The sequence below is a fragment of the Hippopotamus amphibius genome, chromosome 10 (genome assembly GCF_030028045.1).
Source record: "Hippopotamus amphibius kiboko isolate mHipAmp2 chromosome 10, mHipAmp2.hap2, whole genome shotgun sequence".
In the NCBI taxonomy this organism is placed as follows: domain Eukaryota; kingdom Metazoa; phylum Chordata; class Mammalia; order Artiodactyla; family Hippopotamidae; genus Hippopotamus; species Hippopotamus amphibius.
The window spans coordinates 58,208,899-58,233,025 of record NC_080195.1 but is presented as its reverse complement, the minus strand read 5'-3'; the positions used below and the strand labels follow the sequence as shown (position 1 = coordinate 58,233,025).

At 52.9% G+C, this 24,127-nt stretch overlaps 2 protein-coding genes across 17 annotated transcripts in view; one reads left to right on the top strand and one right to left on the bottom strand.

The window, feature by feature from the left end:
• BOC (BOC cell adhesion associated, oncogene regulated) overlaps window positions 1–20,872 on the top strand; it is a 76,894-nt gene extending 56,022 nt beyond the window's left edge. For 11 of the 16 annotated variants that reach the window (XM_057696299.1, XM_057696300.1, XM_057696301.1 and 8 more), the window contains 15 exons: window positions 867–1,010; window positions 2,487–2,780; window positions 3,135–3,407; window positions 4,496–4,803; window positions 8,126–8,288; window positions 8,698–8,895; window positions 9,172–9,378; window positions 10,631–10,812; window positions 11,250–11,355; window positions 11,600–11,722; window positions 13,841–14,062; window positions 14,802–15,037; window positions 15,217–15,293; window positions 15,793–15,986; window positions 17,095–20,872. In XM_057696299.1, the coding sequence (XP_057552282.1) occupies window positions 867–1,010; window positions 2,487–2,780; window positions 3,135–3,407; window positions 4,496–4,803; window positions 8,126–8,288; window positions 8,698–8,895; window positions 9,172–9,378; window positions 10,631–10,812; window positions 11,250–11,355; window positions 11,600–11,722; window positions 13,841–14,062; window positions 14,802–15,037; window positions 15,217–15,293; window positions 15,793–15,986; window positions 17,095–17,282 (2,915 nt within the window). In that variant the 3' untranslated portion in view covers window positions 17,283–20,872. Of the gene's footprint in view, window positions 1–866; window positions 1,011–2,486; window positions 2,781–3,134; window positions 3,408–4,495; window positions 4,804–6,617; window positions 6,710–8,125; window positions 8,289–8,697; window positions 9,147–9,171; window positions 9,379–10,630; window positions 10,813–11,249; window positions 11,356–11,599; window positions 11,723–13,840; window positions 14,063–14,801; window positions 15,038–15,216; window positions 15,294–15,792; window positions 15,987–17,094 lie in introns of those variants that run through there. The other 5 variants (XM_057696308.1, XM_057696306.1, XM_057696307.1 and 2 more) reach the window with 5 other exon arrangements.
• A 602-nt stretch (window positions 20,873–21,474) lies between these two features.
• CFAP44 (cilia and flagella associated protein 44) overlaps window positions 21,475–24,127 on the bottom strand; it is a 105,172-nt gene continuing 102,519 nt past the window's right edge. Inside the window, exon 35 of the mRNA XM_057696316.1 lies at window positions 21,475–22,111. Coding sequence (XP_057552299.1) covers window positions 21,938–22,111 — 174 coding nt within the window. The 3' untranslated portion in view covers window positions 21,475–21,937. The remainder of the gene's footprint in view (window positions 22,112–24,127) is intronic.

Sequence of the window (24,127 nt, the reverse complement as noted above, 5' to 3'; positions counted from 1 at the left end):
AGATTCAGTGAGCTTAGATTGCAGGGACATCCAGATTGCCAAGGGCAGGCCACCAGAAAGCTCAAATCTGATGACCAGTGCTTTGCCTGTCAGGAAGCTAAACACCATTCCAGTCGCCAGATATGCAGCCGCTGTGAATCTGTCTCCTGTGGAAAGAAGCTGAACTCAGCCCTGGGACCCCACCCCCATGGCACCCCTGGTCCAGAAGCAGACAGAGCCTAGCAGGCCAGTGATGCAGAGGGAAGGGCTTCAGTGGTATTTATGGAGAGGGTGGGGGCTGGGGGTTCGAATGTCCCTGCCCAGCTGCAGACGTTCATCAGTGAGACGGCTCAGAGCTGTGACCATGACAGACTGATGGGAAATTCTAAAGTCAGTTCCCTCCTTCCTGGTGCCTTGCAGGAACCATCAGCTCATGTCCCATGTATGCAACACGGGCCTCGCAGTCCTTAGTAATGGCTCTGAGGCAGCACACGTGCCATTTTACAAATGAGGAGACAGGATCTGAGAGGTTACTTAAGTTGGCCGAGGTCACACAGTTAGTACGTGGCAGATCCAGGGCTTGCGTGCAGGTCTGGCAGACCCCAAATCCTGCTTCCTCTCCGTGCTACCCAAGCTCTCTTAAAAGTTATAGGATGCTCTTCCACAGACCTGTGTATGAGCTCAGGCTGGTGGTAGGCTGGTTAGTGTCACTCCCGATACTTCCGTCCCACTTGGTGTGAGGTTTTATGGGGAGAACAGCATTTTCATCTGGGGCGGTTGGGATGCAGGTGTACAGCTCCCGGCTGGTGCCCTACCTGCCCCTACCCTTTGCGGGAGCGGCTGAGTGCAGTATTCTAGGTCCAAACTCATCCCTGTCCTCTTCGCAGATAACTACCTGATCATGCCATCGGGGAACCTCCAGATCGTGAACGCCAGCCAGGAGGACGAGGGCATGTACAAGTGTGCCGCCTACAACCCGGTGACGCAGGAAGTGAAAACCTCCGGCTCTGGCGACAGGCTGCGCGTGCGCCGTAAGGGCGGGGCGGGGGGTGGGGCTCTCGCTGATGGAGGGGCGGGGGCTGGGGCCAGAGGGAAATCCGGGACCCAGGATTCAGCCGAGGTGAGGGACGGTCCGCTCGCTTCTGGCCAGCTCAGGTGCCCACTTCTCTGTGCACGTGGCCCTCGGGCTTGGCTGGGGGAGGTGGCCAAGCTTGCTGGTCACATCAGAGCCCCGTGGGGGACGGCCCCTGACTCCTGTCTGTTGAGCGCTTTCATTTACTGTGCTACTTTCAGAGGAAGCAGCGGGGACGGGCCGGGGTGGGACAGATGCCGGTGCACTTGTGGCTGTGTGAGGCCACCAGGCCTGCCTGTGCCTGCTCCGTCTGCGCGGAAGGGCCCCGCCCTTGCCTGTGGTGAAGTCCCTGGAGGCTCACACCGCTCCCACATCTATATGAAGACAGCTGCCTCGCCTGAGCACCTCCTAGGTGGCAGGCACTTTCTAGGCTCCCGCCTGCATATGTTTAGTGGCCGTGACATCCTATGGGGAGTTAGGTTTTAGAGCTGGTGGCAGAGGCAGATGTACCCGAAGCCAATGAAGCGAAACTTCAGTGGGCCCTCCCTCACCTAATTTTGTATCCGTCATTTTGTATCCTTTTTCTTCAAGAGGGCCTCCCTCTTGAAAGCACTGGGTCTGCCCCCTGGTTGGCACGTAAAGCAGAATCACCCATAGTGTGCCCCTTGCGGGTTCTGGGGAAGGCCCCACGCAGGAGAACAACGTGCCTTTCCATCGGTTCTGTGCAGTTCCCCCTCCACCCCCAGCACTGAGAAAAGCTCTGCTTCCTCAGCTGAGCCCCTGACGAAGTACTTGATTTGCTCTTGGACATGAAAATGCCAATCTTTAAACAATAGGTCCTGCTCAGCTCGGCAGGACGCTCGCTGCCAGGTGAGCACGGTGTCTCCTTGTGAGGGACACTCGGGACCTGAGACATGTGGGTGGGGGTTGTGGGACACGGTGAATCCTGTCTGCCCCTCGTCCTTGGTCTCCGAGTGCGCTTGCTGAGAGCAGTGGGGACCGTCACCTGCACCACCTGCGGCGTTGCTCTGTCTGCCCCCTCGTCTTTCTCTCTCTGCCAGACACACAGTTAACGGTGCGTGTGCCGTGTTGACGCTGCTGCTTCCCTGCTCCTGTCTCATTTCTTCCTCGTGACAGCTCCCTGCAGGAGGACCTTATTTCCCATGAGGAAGCCAGAGCCCAGGGGAATTAGTGATTTGCCCCACCTGACATAGGTCATGAGCCCCTGAAGAGCTATTTGATTTCTAATCCGCACTCTCCGGGCTGCCTCCTGGGGCTGGGCCACCCGGAGCAGGGCGGAGGGGATCCTCTGCACCCAGTCCTGGTCTCACACGCTGTCCTTCCTCTCCTTGCCCCACCCCCAGGCTCCACCGCTGAGGCCGCCGGCATCATCTGGTCTCACACGCTGTCCTTCCTCTCCTTGCCCCACCCCCAGGCTCCACCGCTGAGGCCGCCCGCATCATCTACCCGCCGGAGGCCCAGACCATCGTTGTCACCAAAGGCCAGAGTCTCATCCTGGAGTGTGTGGCCAGTGGGATCCCACCCCCAAGGGTCACCTGGGCCAAGGACGGGTCCAGTGTCGCCAGCTACAACAAGACGCGTTTCCTGCTGAGCAACCTCCTCATCGACACCACCAGCGAGGAGGACTCGGGGACCTACCGCTGCATGGCTGACAATGGGGTTGGGGATCCCGGGGCCGCGGTCATCCTCTACAGCGTCCAGGTGTTCGGTGAGTGTCTCCTGCAGACCTTCTCCTCGGCCTTCTCTCATCTGCACGGCCTCCTTAGAGGCTCACGATCTGAAGCTCAGTCAGGGTCACGTGCCTTGTGAAGGGTCACGTGCTGAGTGAGTGATGGAGGAGAACTGAGAGCGTAGGAGGCTTTGGATGCCAGGGGCCAGGGTGTAGGGGCCCAGCAGCCCTTCCCTGTCGTGACTCTGGTGGAGGAGACGTGGGGCCTTTCCTCTCCTCTACCAACGTCATGGGAAGGAGGGAGCCTTTCCCGACAGCAGTCCCCTCCCCAGCCTGTCTGGGCCTGGACGGAAGGACTCAGCCTTCCTCACCCCTGCTCTGGTTTCCCGGCAGAACCCCCCGAGGTCACCGTGGAGCTGTCCCAGCTGGTCGTCCCTTGGGGCCAGAGCGCCAAGCTCACCTGTGAGGTGCGCGGGAACCCCCCGCCCTCCGTGCTGTGGCTGAGGAACGCTGTGCCCCTCGCCTCCAGCCAGCGCCTCCGACTGTCCCCGAGGGCCCTGCGGGTGGTCCGCGTGGGGCCCGAGGACGAAGGCGTCTACCAGTGCATGGCCGAGAATGAAGTCGGGAGTGCCCATGCCGTGGTCCAGCTGAGGACCGCCAGGCCAGGTGAGTGCAGCCCGAGGGTCTGAGATTCTAACTGAACATTTATAGAATCCGCTTGTCAAATGAAATCCAACTTAAACCCCCTGTATATAAAATAAATAAAAGTGGCTTTTAGTTGTAAGTTCAAATTTATGTTAACTTCCTAATAAGTGAGAAGTGCAAATTTTCAGTAGTGCAGATGACTCATTTAACTGTTGTATATTAAAAATTGAAAAAAAATTTAAACCAGTTTGCAGAATCTGTGGCTTCCTAGAGTTCCGTGGAACCCAGTTTGACAACCACTGGTCTAGCACAAAGAAAAGCACGTCTGTCTTTCTTAGTTTGATTTCATTTCAGTTGACATCTACATGGATTGAGCAGTTCCTGTTTGCTCAGCACTGGGCTAGGCAATGTGGGGGATGCAGAGAAACACAGCAAAGACCCTGCCCTTAAAAACTTTCCTAGGGAGGAAATAAAACTTACCAAAGAATCCACTGGAGAAAAATACAACAAGGAATAACACTGAACCAGAATTATCAGGAGCCAGCCTCCTGTGCAGGAGGTCAGGTAGCAGAAACTAGTGTTGGCAGCGTCTGGGCACACTTCCTAAAGGAGGTGTGGCCCTTCCTGCCTCTGAGAACCTCAGATGCATTTACATGTGCAGTTCACATCTCCAGGTGCCTGCAGTGGAGTAGGAAGAGGCCCACTGTGGTGTGGTGTGGACCCCACGGGAGGGGGACACACCCCCACACCCGCACAGACGTGAGGAGGAGGACACAGGTTCCTGCACCTCGGGAGCACACTGAAATCGTTCACTAACACACACCTGGCGCAGACACAGGGGAGCCAGCCAGCAGCAGGGAGCCCGGGCAGGGGGCGTCGGGGTGCCTTTCCCTCCCGGCCGGGCAGGGGCACAGCCCACTGTCTCCACGGAGCCTGGCTCTGTGGCAGGTGGGCTGATGGTCACCTCAGGTCCTGAGCTGAGGGCTTTCCTGCGCTGGTAGTCCTTCCCTCTGATTTCTCTCCGTTTTCCCTGTGGGAGCAACAGCGCAGCAGGCGGCCAGGGGACTGACGGCTCTTCCTTACCTTCTCCTTCCTGCTCGGTCCTCCAGGCACCACCCTGAGGCCAGGGCGGGATGCGAAGCCGGCCACTGCCCCACCTCCCGCGCCTCCGTCCAGACCCGGCAGCCCCGACCAGCTGTCGAAGGGCCCCCCGGGGCTGCTGAGGCCCCCGGCGTCAGCGCAGCCAGCGCCCCCGCGGTGCCCCGGGGAGCAGGGCCAGGTGGCTGCTGCTGAGGCGCCTGTCATCCTCAGCTCGCCCCGCACCTCCAAGACTGACTCGTACGAGCTGGTGTGGCGGCCGCGGCACGAGGGCGGCAGCCGGGCGCCGATCCTCTACTACGTGGTCAAACACCGCAAGGTATGGCGTCTGGCACTGTGCCCGCCTCTTGGTGAGGCCGGCCGGGGGTCTCCACCCGCTGCCCGTCTCCCCTGAGCCCCTGACCATGACCTACTCTTCCCTCCAGCGTACTTTCCTACCACCCCCCAGGAAGCTGGTTGTGAGATGGGCATTTGGGGCCCTAGGAGGCCCAGGAAAAAGCGGTGGGTGTGCCTGCAGGTCCGAGCCCCGCGCTCCAGCTTCTAGTCCCGAGGGGCTTCACAGGCCCCCTGTTAACCTGCCCCATCCTCCCCTCTGCCGTTTGTTGTTGATGTTGTTTCGTTTTGTTTTTTAATCTAAGTAAGCGCTGCTGGGTGCATACCTGCAGGAACTCTGGCGTGGCAAGCTAGCTCTAGAGCCAGGACAACAAATATTTGTGAACAAGTGTTTTCTCTGAGGGCTGCAAAATACCGCCTCAGTTCTCAGGATTCCTCCTGGCTCAAGTTTGACAAGCAGGCATTTGAGCTAAAGCACATCGTGTTGTTCAGACCTCAGCTATTTCTCCTTGACAGAAGAAAGTCTGTCCAGGGGAATATTTTGGGAGCTGTCAGGGAGGGAATCTCTGGCTCTGACGGGATCCAGCCCCATCTCTTAGACACTCTGCCTTCTGAGGCAAGACGGGCCCCCAGGCTGCCACCCTCGTTCAAGGCTACACTCTCACCTGCTGTTACCCTCAGGGGAGAGGGACGTGAAATACCTTTTAATATGCTTGAAAATATTTCTGTTTATCCCAGGTGCATGCTGTTTTCTTGCTAAGGCCATTCGACAGAAATGGATTCTTAATGGATTTTTAAAAACCTTATTCGATACGTAATAATGTGTCATAAATGCTGGGTTTTATTATGCATGTATATATTTGTGGCTTATAAAAGTGCTATCTGCACTTGGTAGAAAATTCGGAAAATCTGTGAATTGGAACTAAAAGCATTTATCAGCTTTCCTCCCTCTCCAAAAACAAACAAAACCAGCGATACTCAGTGAAAGGTGCCGGCTCTGCAGAAGCCATGCCCTGCTCTGGACCCCAACAGCCCCGTTGTTCTCTTCTCACCCTTTACATGCTCTCCTGGGAGACCTCCGGTCAGGACAAATCCACAGAGGCACCTATGGCAAAGCTGCCTCCTAGGTGGGGGTCGAGAGGGGGGCAGTTTCTCATTAACCCTCGGCCTGCTGGCCTCTTCATAGGCAGCCGGCAAAGGGGGTGGATGAGTTTTTAACAAAAAGCAGTATTGTTCAGCCCAGGTTATGGGGCAGGGCTGGTCCTACTCCTCATTTCCCCGTGTAACTGGACACCTCCATCACTGAGCTGGAGACAAAGATTGGGGCAGGCCAAATGCTCGTGGTCCTCAGAAGACAAGACCGAGCATGAGGGCAAGAGGCATGTCTTTCGGGCCAGTAGGTGGCCGTGAAACTGCCTCACCAAGAGGCAGGCTGGCAGAGGCCACACGAGGTGATCCGGAAACGCCAGGCTGAGGCCGCATTCACCCTCTCGGTGGGCGTGACAGTGACTAATTACCATTCCATGTCTCACTCTCATTTCTGAGCCAGTGGAAGTGAGGCCAGCACTCGGAGGCCGAGGGAGAAGGGGCACAGGGGAAGTGAGAGGACACTGTCCCGCTGGGCCTGGCTTCTGTCAGGCTCTGGCCTGTGGGGTGCGTGGAGCTGTTAGGTGGACATTGCCAAGGCACAGTTATGTCTTGAAAGCAGTTTTGTTCTTGTGGGACTAACATGTCTTGAAGGTCACCACACAAGAAGTGATTCTGAAAGCAAAAATCGGCATTTGGGTTGTATTTTTTCAGCTCCCCCGCCTCTGGAGACTGGGAGTCATTCAACTCATTTTCACTTTTTCACATGCATGAAGCCAGTTGTCATTTCCTGGTGCATCTGCAGAGTCTGGGCTACTGTGTTTGGGTTTCCAGCACCACTGGGGATTCTCAGTTTGTAAAAACGTCTCCCTTTGGAACAAATCCTGGAAGCCTGACATGAATGAGCCCAGACCATCCCTGTCCCTTGAATAGTAGGTTTTGTTCTACTTTGGAATATTCTGCTTGGGGATAAGAGCTTTTCCTACCAGCTGTTTAATTCCTTCCGCACACCACAGCTTCAGGCCCCAGCAGGCTCTTGGAGATGTGCACCGTTAGCAGTGACGTCTGTGTCCTGAAACGTGAGGTGGGTGAGCTGAAGCAGCCTCTCAGCAACACCTGTCCGGAAGCTAGGAGCTCCATTATTATTTATTTTTTTTTAAATGAGTTAGGAATTTGAAGCCATTAAAAATTAATCTCTAATGGTTACACTTCATCCACGGTTTTTAAGTTCTAAGCAAGGCCTGAGGGCAGGAGAGAAAAAGGAGAATTGAATTCAGCACTGAACAGAGGAAGGTGGGGGCCGGGCGTGGAGCGCGGGTACCTGCTGGGAACCTACCATGCAGCGGCAGTGCTTGACAGGTCACGTAAATCATCAGGTTTTATCTTCAGGATAACCTGAGAGAGTTGATTGGCGTCATTTTAGAAAAGAAAATCTTAGGGCTCAGAAAGATTAGGGAACGTGCCCGGGGTTACACAGCTGGTAACCTGCATGTAATAAGAGACATAATCTGGACTTGAACCCAGGATTTTCTGGCTCCCGGACTTTCTCTAGGGTAGGTTACCATGATGAGCTTGCCCTCTGGCGTCAAGTCAGGGTTTCCGCGCTCCCTGGGAACGTGGTCTGAGGCAAAGCACTCATCTCTCTAAGCCTTAGTCTCCCCGTTTGTGAGGTGGGAGCAGTGTTCACACCCATCTCTTGGGCTGTTGTCATGGAGGCACTCTGCGGTGCGTGTAACGTGCTTAGTCGCTTTGCTAGCACACGGTGAGCCCGCAGCAAATGTGGCCACCTCTCCTGGTGCTGCCACTTAGCCTTCTCACCAGCATCTCATCAGAATACAAGCTGAAGGTGCTGTGTTTGTTTGGTTTAAATAGACCAAGGAGAAAGAAAGTCAAATAGGGAGGTTTTAAGAAAGAGAGAGGTGGTCTTCGGAGAAACTCTCAGCAATGTCAGTCAGACCTTTGGACCTTCCCCACTGAGTTTTCTGTGATGGGATTTTTAGATGAGGGATCAGGGCGCCTGACCTTACTGTCCCACTGAGGAGGGGCGTCCCAGAGCCAGCAGAGTCGATCTGCCTTCTGTGGGGCCACCCCTCCCCCAACCTGGCCCACTGTCCTTCCCTTCCTTCTGTCCTCTTGGGCTCAATTCTGCTTTCCTTGCGAACTCCAGCCCACCGTTAGCACCAGGCCAAGATGCTGGTCCTTATGCCAGCCACCTTCTCCAGCAGGTCACAAACTCTTCTGACGATTGGACCACCTCTGGCATTCCAGCCAGCCAGCACCGCCTGACCCTCACCAGACTCGACCCTGGGAGCCTGTACGAAGTGGAGATGGCAGCCTACAACTGTGCAGGCGAAGGCCAGACGGCCATGGTCACCTTCCGAACTGGTAAGGGTCCAGTGTTGCCCCCAGCTTGGGGTTTCCGTGGGCCTGAGCCGTCCTACCAGGCCAGGTAGGAAGCCCTGCCCCCCCTTGCCCCAGCTACTCACCTTGAACTTTACCTTCCTTTCAGCTCCTGCCTCCCTGCGGTCTGCGTGCCCAGGCTGAGGTCCCACCTCCCATCAGGAGAGGCACCAGCTGGCCTCTGGCATCCCTTTGCCCCTTTCGTACTCAGGGGCCACGTGCAATCCCGTGACTGTCAGGCAGAGCTGGAGATCAGACCACACTTCCAGTGTCCTCTGTTATTTGCATGGTCTTGTCAGACCCCCTGGCAGGGCTTCGGGCAGAAGGAACTCTGTGGAAAGAGAGAGCTAACGCACACTCCCTCTCGTGCTGATCTCAACCCATTTCTACCCAGGACGGCGGCCCAAACCTGAAATCATAGCCAGCAAGGAGCACCAGATCCAGCGAGATGACCCTGGAGCCAGCCCCCAGAGCAGCAGCCAGCCAGACCATGGCCGCCTGTCCCGTAAGCCCCCCGCCGCCCAAGGGTTGGGGGGACGCGCAGTCAGAACTAGAACCAGCACCACCGCCTCAGAAGGCTCACTGCTGCAGGGTAAATGGGCTCTTGGTTCTGGGAGGCTGGGAGTGCTTGTGACATTTTCCTGGCCTCTCCCCCGTTATGGAGATATGGATTGGGGCTTTTCAAGGGCTCCTCCCGGGAGAAAGTGACCCAGGGAGCCCCAGGAAGATGTGACGCGGCCACCAGGGCGTGAGGGCTGGGGGGTGGAGCTGGCCCCTGTCAGGAACAGGCCACGTCTAGTCACTTACAACCATCTTCTCATCATGCGCCTTCCTCCCGCTTCCTTCCTCCCCGGGGTACGGTCTCCAGCCCCAGAAGCTCCAGACAGGCCCACTATCTCCATGGCCTCGGAGACCTCGGTATACGTGACCTGGATTCCCCGCGGGAACGGCGGCTTCCCCATCCAGTCCTTCCGTGTGGAGTACAAGAAGCTGAAGAAGGTGGGGGACTGGATTCTGGCCACCAGCGCCATCCCTCCCTCCCGGCTCTCGGTGGAGATCACAGGCCTGGAGAAAGGTAGGGCCCTGGCCGCTGCCCTCGCTGGGCCCCTGGAGGAGAAGGGCAGCTTCGGAGGGCCTTCTCTCTGCGCATCCTCCACCCACTAGCAGGCTCCCGCGGTCACTCTTGGCCGTGCTGCCTCAGTCCCACTAGCCCTTCCTTCTCCCTCCCTCTCTCCATGATGGGTCCCCAGCCACCTCCTGTGTGGCTCCTTCTTCTTCTTCTTTTTTTTTTTTTTTTTATAACTTTGTATTTTATATTGGAGTATAGTTGATTAACAATGTGTTGGTTTCAGGTGCACAGCACAATTTATACATATACATGTATCTGTTTTTCAAATTCTTTTCCCATTTAGGTTGTTACATAATTTCTTTTAAACTTTTTATTTTATATTGGAGTATAGCCGATTAACAGTGTTGTGACAGTTTCAGGTGCACAGTAAAGCTCAGCCATACCTATACCTGTATCCATCCTCCCCCAGACTCCCCTCCCATCCACGCTGCCACTGAGCAGAGTTCCTGTGCTGCACAGTAGGTCCTTGCTGGTTTTCCATTTTAAATACAGCACTGTGTCCACGTCAATCCCTGACAATCCCTAACTATCCCTACCCCCCCCCTTTTCCCGCCAGTAACCGTTCCGTTCTCTATCAGTATGTTTCTGTTTTGTGAGTTCATTTGTATCATTTTTTCTTCTTAGATTCCACACATAAGGGATATCATGATATTTGTCTTTCTCTGACTTACTTCACTCAGTATGACAGTCTCTAGGTCCATCCATGTTGTTGCAAATGGCATTATTTCATTCTTTTTAATGGCCGAGTAATATTCCACTGTGTATATGCACCACATCTTCTTTATCCTTTCATCTGTCGATGGGCATTTAGGTTGCTTCCATGTCTTGGCTATTGTAAACAGTGCTGCAGTGAACATTGGGTGCATGTATCCTTTTGGACCATGTTTTTCTCAGGATATATGCCCAGGAGTAGAATTGCAGGATCATATGGTAGCTCTATTTTTTTTACTTTTTTAAGGAACCTCCATACTGTTCTCCTTAGCAGATGTACCAATTTACATTCCCATCAACAGTGCAGGAGGGTTCCCTTCTCTCTGTGTGGCTCCTTCCCAATGAGGGTAGGAGTGCTTGAGTCCTTCGGGGCTTGTTTTGGGGGAAGAGCTGCCCGAAAGATCCCTCCAGGTCCTGAGCCTGGACGGGCCGAGGAGGAGGCAGATGGTGTCTCCCAGCCCCGGGTCAAGTGAGCGTCTCTCCCCAGGCACCTCCTACAAGTTCCGAGTCCGGGCTCTGAACATGCTCGGGGAGAGCGAGCCCAGCGCCCCCTCCCGGCCCTACGTGGTGTCAGGCTACAGCGGCCGTGTGTACGAGAGGCCCGTGGCAGGCCCTTACATCACCTTCACCGACGCCGTCAACGAGACCACCATCATGCTGAAGTGGATGGTGAGTGGCCCGCTGCGGCGGCGGCAGGAACACGGGGCTGCGCGTCGCGGTGGGCGGGCGCTGGACGCTGCAGCGCGGGCGGGCAGGCGTCGCCTCTCTCCCTGGCTCACCCTGAGCTGCCTCCCCGTTAAGTGCTGCTCCACCTGAGTACCTGGGAATTGGGCCAGAGAGACTCAGCCTCACAACACCCGGCAAGCTTCAGGGGGGACTGAAGTCTTTGAAGAAATGACAGTGTTTCTTGTCTCCAAACGGTGGGGACTCCTAGGCTAAATAAAGTAACGAGTGATGGCTACAGCGCTGTCCAGAGAGCCTTGGGGAGATCATCCGAGATGTTGGTCCGCGTCTGCAGTGAATTTTAAACTCTCAGCCGGGGCAGAATCTCCACCCACCAGTGGTTCCGCTCCGCTGTCAACTCGTTTCTTCTTTCTTCCCTGTAGTATATTCCAGCAAGTAACAACAACACCCCAATCCATGGCTTCTATATCTACTACCGGCCCACGGACAGTGACAACGACAGCGACTACAAGAAGGACGTGGTGGAAGGTGAGAGACGCGTGTGTGAGACGGTTTCCTCTGTTGGCAGGGGGGTCTAGGAGTTGGTGAAAGTAGAAAGCCTGGGCTGGCGTGCCCCACACCCCTGGCTCTTTCATGACATACGTGGGGTCGTCGAGGTCATAACCCACCTGCCTCCTTCCCGTGGGTGGGCACCGAGAACGTTGCCTCCAGTGGGGGGCAAGCAAACCACGTGCGTCATCCCCACGTCTGACCCTGTCGCGCTCCCCTGCAGGGGATAGATACTGGCACTCCATCAGCCACCTGCAGCCAGAGACCTCCTACGACATTAAGATGCAGTGCTTCAACGAAGGAGGGGAGAGCGAGTTCAGCAATGTGATGATCTGTGAAACCAAAGGTGACTCTCTTTGGGCGCTCTGCTTTCCTCTTGCTGTGCCCAGCAGACTAGGGCAGAGTCACTGCTCTGTGCGCCATGCTGGGTATCTCTCTCCTCCAGAATGACTCCTTACTTTCCAAGTATCCCCAAACTTTTGTCATTGTAACCTTCTCTTCATTTGCCTGGGCCTCGTATTAAGTTGCCATCATGACGGTTTTGTGGAACTTGGGAATAAACTCACACATGAACTCATGGACTAGAACCCACTCTTAAGTTGGGAGCTTTCTATAAACGCTTTATTCCTATGATAACATTTGGTACTTACATGGGTTGGTTTACTTAATTTAACTACAGCCCCATGGGAAGAGAAAGAAACTGAGCCTCAGGACATGCTATACCTTGACCAAGGTCACACAGCCAGTTAGCAGTGGAGCACACTGTGGGGCAGGTTTGTCTAACTACATGCCCAGACTCTTTCCCTGCACTAATACAGTAAACATATTCATATAATAACTTGTTGATTTTTGCACTTGGTCAAGTGGATAGATATTCCCATTTTGCAAATACTAAAAGGTGTACCGCAAAAAAGCATCATCAGAAGATCCCAAAGGAATAGGGATGGAGACAAGAAAACAATCCATTTTCCTTTCCCTGGCAACATCCTGTCTCCCGTGTGCCCTTCCTGCCCTCCTCTGTCACGTACAGGGAAGTGAGGGGCAGACGCGCACACAGCCAGCAGCCCCCTGTCACGTGACACACACAGTGCCCGGGCAGAGAACAGAGACTCCACACGGGCTTTGCACTGCTCTTCTGGAAGGACTGAACCTTGAGCCGGGTGGAGGGAGCAGCCTGGGGCACAGGACAAGCCTGCACGCAGCTCCACACGGGAGTGGGGGCACTGGAAGGACGAGAGAGGGCAGTGCCCAGGGAAGAGGCCAGGGGCACAGGGGGCAGTGGGTCATCAAGGACCCTGTGGGCTGTGAGCTGGAGAAGGGTCGTTGTTGGATTCATTTGTCGGGAAGGGTGGCTGATGACTGTGCAGGACTGCGGGCAGAGGACTGTGGGCTGTGAAGTAAAGGTGAAGAGAAGGGGTGGGTTTGGGCCTCTTTCCTGAGGAAGCGGAGGGAGGACCAGGGACTGAGAGAGCACGTTGAGGCTGGGAGAGAGTGAGAGGAGTTCAGAGGACCGCACAGGTGCGGGTGCCATTTCCCGCGCTGGGGAAGGCCAGCAGAGAGCCGGCCCCACGAGGAAGGGACACGCTGAACCTCCTGGAGACGTACTGAGTCCGGTTCTTCTGAGACATTGAAATGCAAGTGTCCCGTGAGGGAGGCAGGTCTCCTGCCCGGGGAGGGCCCTGGGCGAGGGTATTCAGCGGTCATCAGCATGGAGGCTGAAATCACAGCAGCAGAATAACGTGAAGAAGGAGAGAGAATGTAGACTGAGAGGGACCAGGAGGGCTTCTCAGCATCTGAGGCAAAGACGGGAAGAAAAGGGCGAGAAGAGAGAAATGTCAGAGAGGTCGTGGGAAACCCAGAAGACTGTAGCATCAGAAAGTCAAGGGGGAGGACGGCTGTGAAAAGGAGTTAATGATGTCAGGTACACCCTGATGACAGAAAAGCCAGATGAGGTTGCCATCCCGTAGACTCTTGATTGGCACTTCCCAAGCACTGTGCGCCCCAAACCCCATCTCCCTGCTCTGCACCCAAGCTCAGACCTAGGATTTCACGTCTCTCGATGGGCCTGGGAAGAGCAAATTCACAGGGAAGTTCTTCCATTCTCAGGTCATTTTGGCTTCATGCACTTTTCATATTTTCTTCCAAAAGTTCCCCAGCTATTCTTTTAGAGCACCCCTATACCACTTCTGCCCCCAAAGACCCAGTCTGTCCCTAGTGCTTGATCCACAGATACCTCGGGGTGTGTTTTGGAGTGTAACTTTCAGGTGTCTTCAGTGATCCCCAGTTTCCCAGTAGATGTCAGTTTCACACGGAGCTCGGACACCACACGCATCTACTCAAGGCCCCGTCTTAAACGTATGACCCCATTTCTCACACCCATGGAATTGGGGTCTTATTTTCCTATTTTCTTGTGAAAAAAATGTCAGAGAAACAGATGCTGAAGTGAGTTTTGTCCCGATAACAGCTCGGAAGTCTTCTGGTCATCCCGGTCGACTCCCACCGCCAACGCTGGCGCCGCCTCAGCCACCAGCCCCTGAAACCATCGAGCGGCCGGTGGGCACGGGGGCCGTGCTGGCCCGCTCCAGCGACCTGCCCTACCTGATCGTCGGGGTCGTCCTGGGCTCCATCGTCCTCATCATCGTTGCCTTCATCCCCTTCTGCTTGTGGAGGGCCTGGTCTAAGCAAAGTGAGTGAGTCACCCTCCTCAGCACCAAGCGGAAGGGGCCTGGGGGGTGGGGCAGGGTTCCCAGCCCCCAGGGAGGCCTCTGCCCAGGGCAGGGTCCCAGGTGCCCCGCGTCACACTCCTGGGAGCACAGGTTCCCGGTGGGTCCCCCGAGGGCTTCAAGTCCGGGAATGCTCACAGACAGGGCCTTCCCTTCACCTCGTGGACCCTGCAGGCGGAGGGGATGAAGTGGGAGCTGGTCTGTGTTCTCTGCTTGCCTGGAGCTCAGTACTTCCCTGGCTCTATTTTCTTTTACTGTCTGAAGCTGCCGCTCTGACCACAGGTGCATACTTCCAGTTAACCCTGCCTCTTGCCACCTCTTGAGGTCTGTGGCTGCCTTGAGCTTTCCCCCTCTTCCTGGGTTAATCTGATTTATCCACTGATTTCTGCTTCAGATGGCAACGCATCTGGTTAACTTGCTTCCTTTAAACAGTGCCCCTTCTGTTCACTTACCACTTCGTCGTCCCAGATCCTGGTCCTGTATCTCCTCTTTCTACCGCAAAGTCTAGATGTTAGGAAGAAGTGGGTGATGGGAAGAACTTTCCAAGAGAGACGGTCCTCACCCCTGGGGCAGTGTCAACTCCCTGCCTACCTTACTTTTGACCTTAAGTCCTCAGGAGTTTTCTGAGACTCACATGGGACTTTTTTAAGCTGCCCCAGGCTTCCTTGACCTAAGCATACCTCTATCCTTCTGTCCTTCCAGAACATACAACAGACCTGGGTTTTCCTCGAAGTGCCCTTCTGTCCTCCTCCTGCCAATACACTATGGTACCGCTGGGAGGGCTCCCAGGCCACCGAGCCAGCGGGCAGCCCTACCTCAGTGGCACCCGTGGACGGGCCTGTGCCGATGGGGTGCATGGGAACAGGGCCTGCCCCGCCGCTGCCCTGGGCTGCCCGGGCGTGAAGCCTCAGCAGCGCTGCCCGGGGGAGCTTCAGCAGGTAACGTGGTTCTGGGCGTGTGGGCACGCAGGCACAGGCCACCGTGGAGCGGGCGGTTGGGCCGCCTCCTGGGGCTTCCTCCCTCCCAGCCTCTAATCCTGGGCTGCTGGGCCTGCTGTACGATGAACAGGAAAGTTACCCGGACTCTCACGTGACTTCCTCGTTCCTCTCTTGAGCAGCAGGGGGGCACCAGCAGCGTGCTGAGCCAGACCGTTCTTGGCGGCGGATGTGACCCCCACGGTCACCAGAGTCCCAGGTACCCAGGCCCCTTCCCTGCCTTCCACTCCTCAGCCCCAGAGCGCACTTTCTCGGTAGTTCCTCAAACCCAGCATCAGTCACTGAGGGGTGAGCACCGGTGCTTCACTCAGGGAGCCCCGCATCTGACCGCCTGCTCCACTGGACTCTTAGCCTAAGGGGTAGTTGTTGTGTGTGCAGTTAGATGCCTTTTCTGCTCAGAAACTCTTCCCTCGCTTGTCGGGCCAGAGCATCCCACACAGCTGGCTTTGCCCACAGGCCCTGACACCTGCTTCCACGTCCTCTCATATACTCCGGACGTGCATGGAATCAAGTGGAACTAGAGCAGAATTGCCGGTGGGAGTGACGGTGTGGCACCTCTTGATGTCCAAAGAGGAGCAGCCCCGGCCCCTTCGGAGCTCTGCCCAACTCTGATGCCCTCACACGGGGAGAAGCCAGGGTGGTGGGATCCAGGCCCGCTCTGCGCTCGTTCACCCCTCCGTCTGGTTTTGTACACGCAGGGTTCCCAAGCCTAACCCGGACGAAGGCTCGTTCTTATACACGCTGCCCGTTGACCCCGCTCACCAGCTGCTCCAGCCTCGCCAGGACTTCCGCCGCCTCCAGGAACAGCCTGCAGCCACGGGCCAGCCCGGCGTGAGGAGTGTGCCCCCGAGCCCTGGGCCGGAAGCCACCTGGGACCCTCTTTTTCACCCAGGTCAGTGCTGTGGGCAGGGTGGGAAATTGAACAGGCTGGGTGAGGTAGGTGTCCACAGCCCGGGGGTGACGTGGAGGCGGGAAGAGAACAGGCCTTGAAGGTGGTGTTTGGTGAGGACCATCCACAGCTTGTATAGCCAAGATGGGGCTGTGAAGGGGAGCTGGCCAGCTCCTTCCCTGCTGAAGGCCCAGCAGCTCCGCGGGGGTGGGTCGGGTGTGTCCAGCGTGGCAGGCTGTGTCCTCAGGGGCTGAGAGAAATGGCCCATCTCCATTTCAGAGATAGAAGCCCTTTTGGTCTCGGCATTCAAGGCCATTCACAAATTCCTGCTGCCTCTCATCACACTAAGAGGCACTCTCATCACTCTGAAATACTTTGCTTTGGTGGGTCTTGTCTCTTAATTAAGGAATGGGGTTGCAGCCATCATTAAGAAGCCAGGTTCTCACATCATCAGAACTCGGGGCTTCCACAGAAATTTACCTCCAAGGGACTCGGTGCCTGGCGCCTCCAGCCCAGCCCACGTCTTTCTTGGTGCCACCCTTTCTGATACGTGGTTGAGCACAGGCTGGTTCGGAGAATCAGCTGATATTCCTTAGCCTCCGTGGCATGGACGCCGGGTCACGTGTGGATCCTAGACCCTGGTCCTGGGAGGTGAAATTCCAAGACAGGCACCTCCTAGAGTCAGACCCCAGCAGCAGCCACACTGGACTCCCTCCGTCTGGGGGATGAGTTGTGAGTGGGATGACCGTGGCCAGAAAGCATGGCAGAAGGGTGGGCTCGCAGCCGACACCTGGAAAGAGCAGGACTTCGCTGCACAGCTCCTGGGCTCAGCCGACTCCCTCTGCCCCTGGTTACAGGGTAAATGCGTGAGGCTCTCCACGCTTCCGCCACTGAAATGTGCAGGTGGCACGTGGGTGGTAAGTGGTCTCTGCCATGTGTGTGACAGACTTGGAGGGAGTGTAGTTGTCCCTGTTGTAGTTGTAGGTCTCTGTCCCTCCTCTAAGGCCAGTGTAACCAGCTCCCGTCCCAGATAGAGACTGACCTGGTACTGCTGAGCGCTGGTTCCTGGGCAGTCTGGATTCTGACGTTTCCCACTTTTCTCTCCCCTCAGGGCCCCCGTGCTGCTTGGGCCTCGTACCGGTTGAAGAGGTGGACAGTCCTGACTCCTGCCCCGCGGGTAGGGGAGACTGGTGTCCCCAGCACCCCGTGGGGGCCTACGGAGGGCAGGAACTTGGGATGAGGCTCTCCCCCAGCCCACCGGTGCACGTGTCTTTTGAAACACCACCTCCTACAATTTAGGCAGAAGCTGACAGCCCGGAAAGACTATATATTGTTTTTTTTTTTAAAAAAAGAGAGAGGAAATTGGTATTTATTTTTCTATAATAGCCATATTTATATATTTATGCACTTGTAAATAAATGTATATGTTTTTATAATTCTGGAGAGACATAGGGAGTCCTCCCCAGTGAGGTCTGAGATGGAAAACAAAGGAGCTGCAACGTAACAGGAGTCAACGGGGAAAGATCAGCCCAGCCTGAGGAGGCAGCCCTTCCCTTAGGCCCTCGGCCGCTGCCCAGCAGGCTGCAGGAGGCCCGCAGAGAAGCCCGTGGCAGGAAGACTCCCAGGCACACCGTCCTCAATGACCGTGAGAGGAAAGCCAGGGCCACGGGATCCGTGGCCGGAGCCACCCGGGACGTGACGGTGGCTGGATCTGGTGCTACAGGAAACATTTTCCCAAGATGCCCGTGAGACTAGACTAAGACGTGTATAGTACTATAAGCATTAACAAACCTTCCAGAGTCAATAATCTGTGGCAGCATATCTCTGTAAAAATAAACACTGTAACGTCTAAATAAATGTTTAGTCTTCCCTGTAACCCGCAGCCAGTCACGCATGAGTCAGCACGCTCTGTAGATGTCAGGGTTCCATCTGCGTAACTGAAGAAACATCCACTTGTGACGTTTTCAGATCCATTGAGGAGTGATCCGGAAAAGGTAGCAAATGTTTCTAATTCTGTCTTTTTAAATACTGAGTGTCCATTGTGTTTTCATTAATGCAGATGTGTGATAACTGTTTAGTCCCAGAGGGAGACAGTGTCCAGTGGGTGAGGAGAAACAGATTCGCCATTCTGACTGGACTTGAGGTAAAGCTTTGGTCAGATCGAAGGAAAGAGACTCATCTGTCTTTTCTGTACACGTGTATCAAAGGATAAGTACTTTCTCCCAAATACTATTTAGGGAAATGCCATACTACAGGTGAACGTGTGGTGCCTGGTGAAATTCGCTTCCCTTCTTCCCAAAGACACACCAGCATGGCCAGAGGAGCTGACTCACTAGTTCTTTAAAATCAACATTTACTCACTGCCGTCCAAGCACAGGATCAACCTTTGTACGTGCAGGTGGAAGTAGATGGAGGCTGAAACTTTTTGCTGAGAGCCCTGACACACTTTGGCTATTTTCAGGCAGGAAATGTCCCCTGTAGATTTCAGCAGCTTTGAGTTACAGATGAAATGCCACTTGAGACACTTAATCCTGTTAAGAGTCATCAATGGCAGACCCTAGCTTCACCCGGTCACGAATTGGATGAACAAGTCCTAGCAAAGCCCCGGGAGTGACTGACGCGGATGGTCTAGGGCAAGTGTGCCCTCTGCTGGCCAGAAGAGATTCATGCATCCTTTCTCCATCCAGCAGCTAAACTGGAACATGGTTTTCAGAAAAGCAGTATTTTAAAAATATTTTAAGAAATGAAAGGAAGGACTTTAAGGAATATGGAAATGATAGGAAAGGATACATAGAGCAGGGAAGAGAAGAAATAAGATATTGTGATTTCAGACAGGGTCTGGCATCAAGGGCCTAGACGTTACTTCCAGGGGGACAGGTCTCACCTCTCAGATCTGGGCTGTAACTCAACTTCTAGCCCATTGACTTTAAAAAAAAAAAAAAAACCCAACTCCCCTTGTTTTTTTTAATGCTTGATGATCCCAGTGGTTGTCAAGGTACGTTTTGGTGAACTTTATGGAAGTGGTATGGTTCCAGTGTTGTGCAGAAAGCAGTTTTATATAACAGTGCTTTTAGCTCTCGAAGAGAGGCTGGGAATGAAAAAGCACTTCTAAGGCAGGTTAAATGGGGTAAATATACATATTTACTTTAGTCAATTGCAGGAAAAGGTTAGGGCATCAGGCCTTTAAATTTTAGTCTAGAAAATAAAATAGCTTAGATATTCAATTTCATTGCATTTTGCATTTCCTTAGATTCGGGTTATTATACTGCCTTTTAAAAGTCTGATTCAGTCAGCAATAGCTATATAAATTAATCGAAAGGAAGAGTAAGACCTACTTGGCCAGGAACTGGTGGGGGTGCAGAGTTGAGCTCATGGCTCGGCGCAGCTGGACAGGACAGCTGATTTGGCAGGAATGAGTAACTCCTTTTCCTGTGAAGTTCTGACAGAGGGGCTGGACTCTCCCATTTTTCTTTCAGTATTGAGATTTGACGATACTATGGACGAGGTTCAGAATAGCCGAGGGACGTTAACAGTTGATCCACAAGTAACTCAGACTGATTTTTGGCCTCTTTCAAAGGTGAGGCTCCCTTCTCTAAGGGCACAGCAGGAGGCAGAGAACACCTTGATCAGGAGACTAGGACAGCTTTCCATCTACCCCCAGCCAGGGCTGCACCCTGGTGCTTTCCTGTTTGATATTAAACCTCGCAAAGGCTCAGATGCTCATACTTAATTATAGATTCAAGACTAAGCCTGGGATGGATGAAGTGAAACTAAATTCATTTTTATTTTGAATTAGACAAGATATAAAAATAAATAGCTTAACTGTATTTCCAAATCCCAAACACACTGTATGAAAGCCTAACATTGTAAACTTTAGTGATTTTGTCTAGTTCAATTTGGGAAAAAGTAAAAATGCTGACTGGTCTTACCCTAAGTTGATATACACATGGAACCCTTGATATGGCTCTTCCATAGACTAAATTCATTCTTGCTGCGATTAGAATCACAGGAGTTCAGAATGGGAAGAAACCTCAGAGCTTATCCAAATCTCTCATTTGTCTGATAATGAGGCCCAGGAAAATAATGTACCTACCCTGTCACTCATCACAACAAGGGGACACTGTCTCCTCCAGGACCACCCACCATATCCAGGAGGTTGCTCAGGGTGGTAGCCAGCCAGCCAGTCAAGTGAGTAAGTTTGGTAGTAGCCCTTCCAGCTCCAGCCGAGCTTCAGATGGATGCAGCCCCAACTCACAGCTTGACTACAGCCTCATAAGAGACCTGAGCTGGAAATACCCAGCTAAGTGGCTCCCAGATTCCTGACCCTCAGCAACTGGGTGAGATAAGGTTGCTTTAAGCTATGTTTAGGGGTAACTTTTTATGCAGGAATAGAAAAGCACTCAGAGCTATGATTAACATTTTTTTTTCAAATGCTTGAAGGGCACACATAGTTTAGGATGAAGAGCAGAGAACGTGATAAAGGGTGCTCTCCAGTAGAGAAGCTACTACATCAGAGCTCTGTGGTGATAGGAACGAACAGGAAGCTATTTGGACCTCTTACATAGGAACATGAAAGGATCTTAGAGAGACAGTAGGCCAGGTGGCCGCCTCTAACAGGTATCTATTCCAACGTACAAAGAACCCAGCTCCTGTCTATAATTTTGGGGGGCAGATCAGCATGCTAGCCACAGGTTAGGAAGCCTTGACCTTGCTGAGGTCATTTTCTACCTTGGTGCAAAATTGCCTTTTTACCTTTCTTTTTCAGTAACCAATTCATATTCTGGGACAGTTTCAAGGGAGTAGCTCATTAAAATGGACCCATAGAGCACAGAGTTTAAAGTGCTGTTCTATTGGGTTGGCCAAAACGTTCATTTGGGTTTTTCCATAACATCTTATGGAAAAACCTGAACGAACTTTTTGGCCAACCCAATATTACTAACGGGAATCCAAATATCAGTGAAATCATTCTTAGATGAATTCCAATGACCACTTACCCCCAAACCAAAAGGATACTCTCAAATTAGTTTAAATGTTATGTACAATCAGAAGTGATTATTAGAGATAATCTCTCAGTGATGAAATCTGTTTCATTACTTCCTGATCTATGTCCAAACCAGCAGATGACTCAAGTAGAACCAGAAAGAAAATGGCACAGGACATGAGAAACTATAGGAAATACTTAGGATACTGGTAGAGTTGCAAATACCTTCAGAGAAGAGCCTTCTTTTCTTAACCATTTTGCAAAACACAGTTCTCTGCTCCACCCAGAGCTGAGGAGTTTGCTAAAACTATGGGTGAGTCAGGAAGCTGACTGTTTTCTTGCTTTAGGCCAGTCTAAAGCGAACTGCTCTGCCCTCTCTGTTTGCATTTCCTGAATCCCAAGCCCTCAAATAACTGCTTTATGAAATTAACAGTGTCAGAATTCTAAATTACATATGTTTTTCTCAGATATTGTTGGCAAAATAATTTGTCTTTTTCTTGTGTCCTCTCAGAGAATACTTGATAACATCAAGGTTTATTTTCCAAGGATCCAACCATCAAGAAAAAGTTTTCTCATAGTATGCTGAATGATAGATTTTTCTTGCCAATGGTTAAAAATTCAGATAAGCAAAAAGCAAATTTCCTAAAACAGGATATATTACCGATGCTTTCTGGCAATTTGAGATACAGCCTCCTGAGATTTCATATTTGACCCACTTGGTTCCAAACACATCTAAAATGGTTCAGGTTCAATAATTATTAGCCATTGGGTGCTGTAGTCACTTTTAAGATAAGCAATTGGGGGAAAATTATTAAAACTACGTGACTGGATCTGGTTTTAGACTTTTAGATAAGTTCACTTTAAAACAGTAGGATTGTTGCCGGCGACAAGGAAACAGGACTTCTGTTGAATTAAGTGTCAGGAATCTTGGATGGATTTGAGAAAAAAAGCAAACTTAAAAGGCCCATGGGCTTCATTCAGTCTCTTGTGGAGGATGAATGGGGGGCAGAATAAGGCCACCTTTCTTACGCAGAAGAGCAATCTCTTCCTTTAAGGCCAGAATCCTTTCAGCCTGGACTTGGATCAGTTTGGTGACCTTCTCTTTTGCCACAGCATCTGCTTTCCGAGGACCCTGGAACGCGTTGCCCTGTTGAGAGAAAGCACCTCCTTGCTTTAAGCATCATTTGGACTATGGGAACATCCCTGTCTTAATTTGTCTGTTAGGTGTGCCTGACTTACAGTCAATTTAAATAGCCATCACTACTTATTTTAAGAAGCTGTCAATTCCTCCACCGAAATCCTACCACCGGAAATGTGTCCCTTTGCGCTAATAAGCAACTCTTAAAATGTAAATCCCCTTTAGAGAGTAACTCACTAAGCTAGCTATCCGTCACTCATATCCTACAGGGCTCATCGCTGGAGTTCTAAAAGGCAGGATACCTCCTTTTCTGAAAAGCCCATACCATGTTTTCCAAAAAGAGAAATATTTATTCCCTCATCTGGTTTCTTCCCCTACCCAGTCAATTGCTGCTCATGTTTCAGACATCACTTTTAGGGAGGGCTTCTTTATCCCATGGCCCAGGTTAGGATTCTTGCTCTGTGTGTTATCAAATCATCATACTTCATTTGTTATTAGACTGAACCATTTGAAATTTGTGACACTGGACCATTTTTTAACCGAAAGAGTAGCAATTTCACATGGTTTGATCTAAATGCTTGTTTGGTATCTGTCTTTCTCGCTAGGTCCTCTGCCTCAGAAAGAGGGCCCAGTATGCCTGGATCTCACCACTCTACCTCGCATCTGCCCTAGAACTTGTTACATAAGTATATGCTCAATCAGCCTGAATTCACACTAAAGGAAGGGACATGACACCTAAGTGTTGTCTCTGTGCCAGGTGCTTTATGTCTGCGATCGCACATAATCCTCACAACTCTGATCCAGGTGGTGGTATTCCAGTTTGAAAGATACAGAAACTGAGAGGTTTAGGAACTGGCCCAAGTCACGGTAATATTAAGGACTGGAAGCAGGGGGAGAGCCAGGTTACCTGAAGCCAAAGGCCTGTGATTTGTCCATCACCCCACGTACTGTGGCAGCCCTTTATTGTAAGTAGGGGTTATCATCACCCGATACCTTCTTGCCTCTTCTCCCTTGCCCACCTTCACTTCAGAGGCTGCGAAAGCTAAACACTAACCTTACCTAGTTTCTCTTCCGGCTGGGCGTGGCTAAGTAGATGTAGTAGAAGACGTTTGCTTTCTTAACGGGATACGAGACCGGCCCGTGGGCGTCCACCACGGAGCCGAGGCAGCCGCCCGTGACCGAAGGCAACTTCGGACGGTCACCGAGAGGATCATAGAGATGCTGGCCCTGACACCACAGCCCCACTGAACCAAAACCCCTCAGGCATCTGCTGCAGACTCCGTGTGAAGTGAGGGAGAGCACCCCTATTTGTTTAAGCGCCTCTCAGTGGGGCTTTCGGTTACTCGTAGCTAAACGTGTGCCCCCCTCCCCCCATGCCCAGCCAGTCCAGACGGTCCCTCTGAAGTCACCTTAGCTTTTCTCTCATCCTCTTCACCATATCCAAATTTTGGCGGTTCTTACTTTGAACTGTCTTTGACCCTCGGTTTTTTGTCCTTGCCCTCTGCATCCCGGTCCATGCCCGCACGGTCGTAGGAGTGAGGGCGGCGGAGTCAGTCTGGCAGGCAGACAGGCCCCGGTTTACAAACAGCCTTCCCTACACAGTAGCTCTGAGCGCACGAGCGTGTCACCTCAGCCCTCGGAGCTCCGGGACGAGCGTGTCACCTCACCCCTCGGAGCTCTGGGACGAGCGTGTCACCTCAGCCCTCGGAGCTCCGGAACGGGGTATTGTGAAGATTCAGTGAGACAGCCGGTGGGGAGAGACTGTGCGTGTAAAGCTGTATATATGAAGAAATACTATGTAGAGAGACCTATACGGTTAATTTCCTTTCCCATTCAACTCATCTCCTGCCTCCAGACTCTCCCCAAGGTGTCTGGACGTTCAGAGCACATCAGGTCAGCAGATGTTTACTCACTGCTGACTCTGAAGGTTCTGTCCAGGCGCCACCCTTCCTGAACACTGCCGGGACTCTTCGCTTCAGGGCTTTGATGTTCAGCGCCTGGTCTTCCTCTACTTCTAGTCGTAGA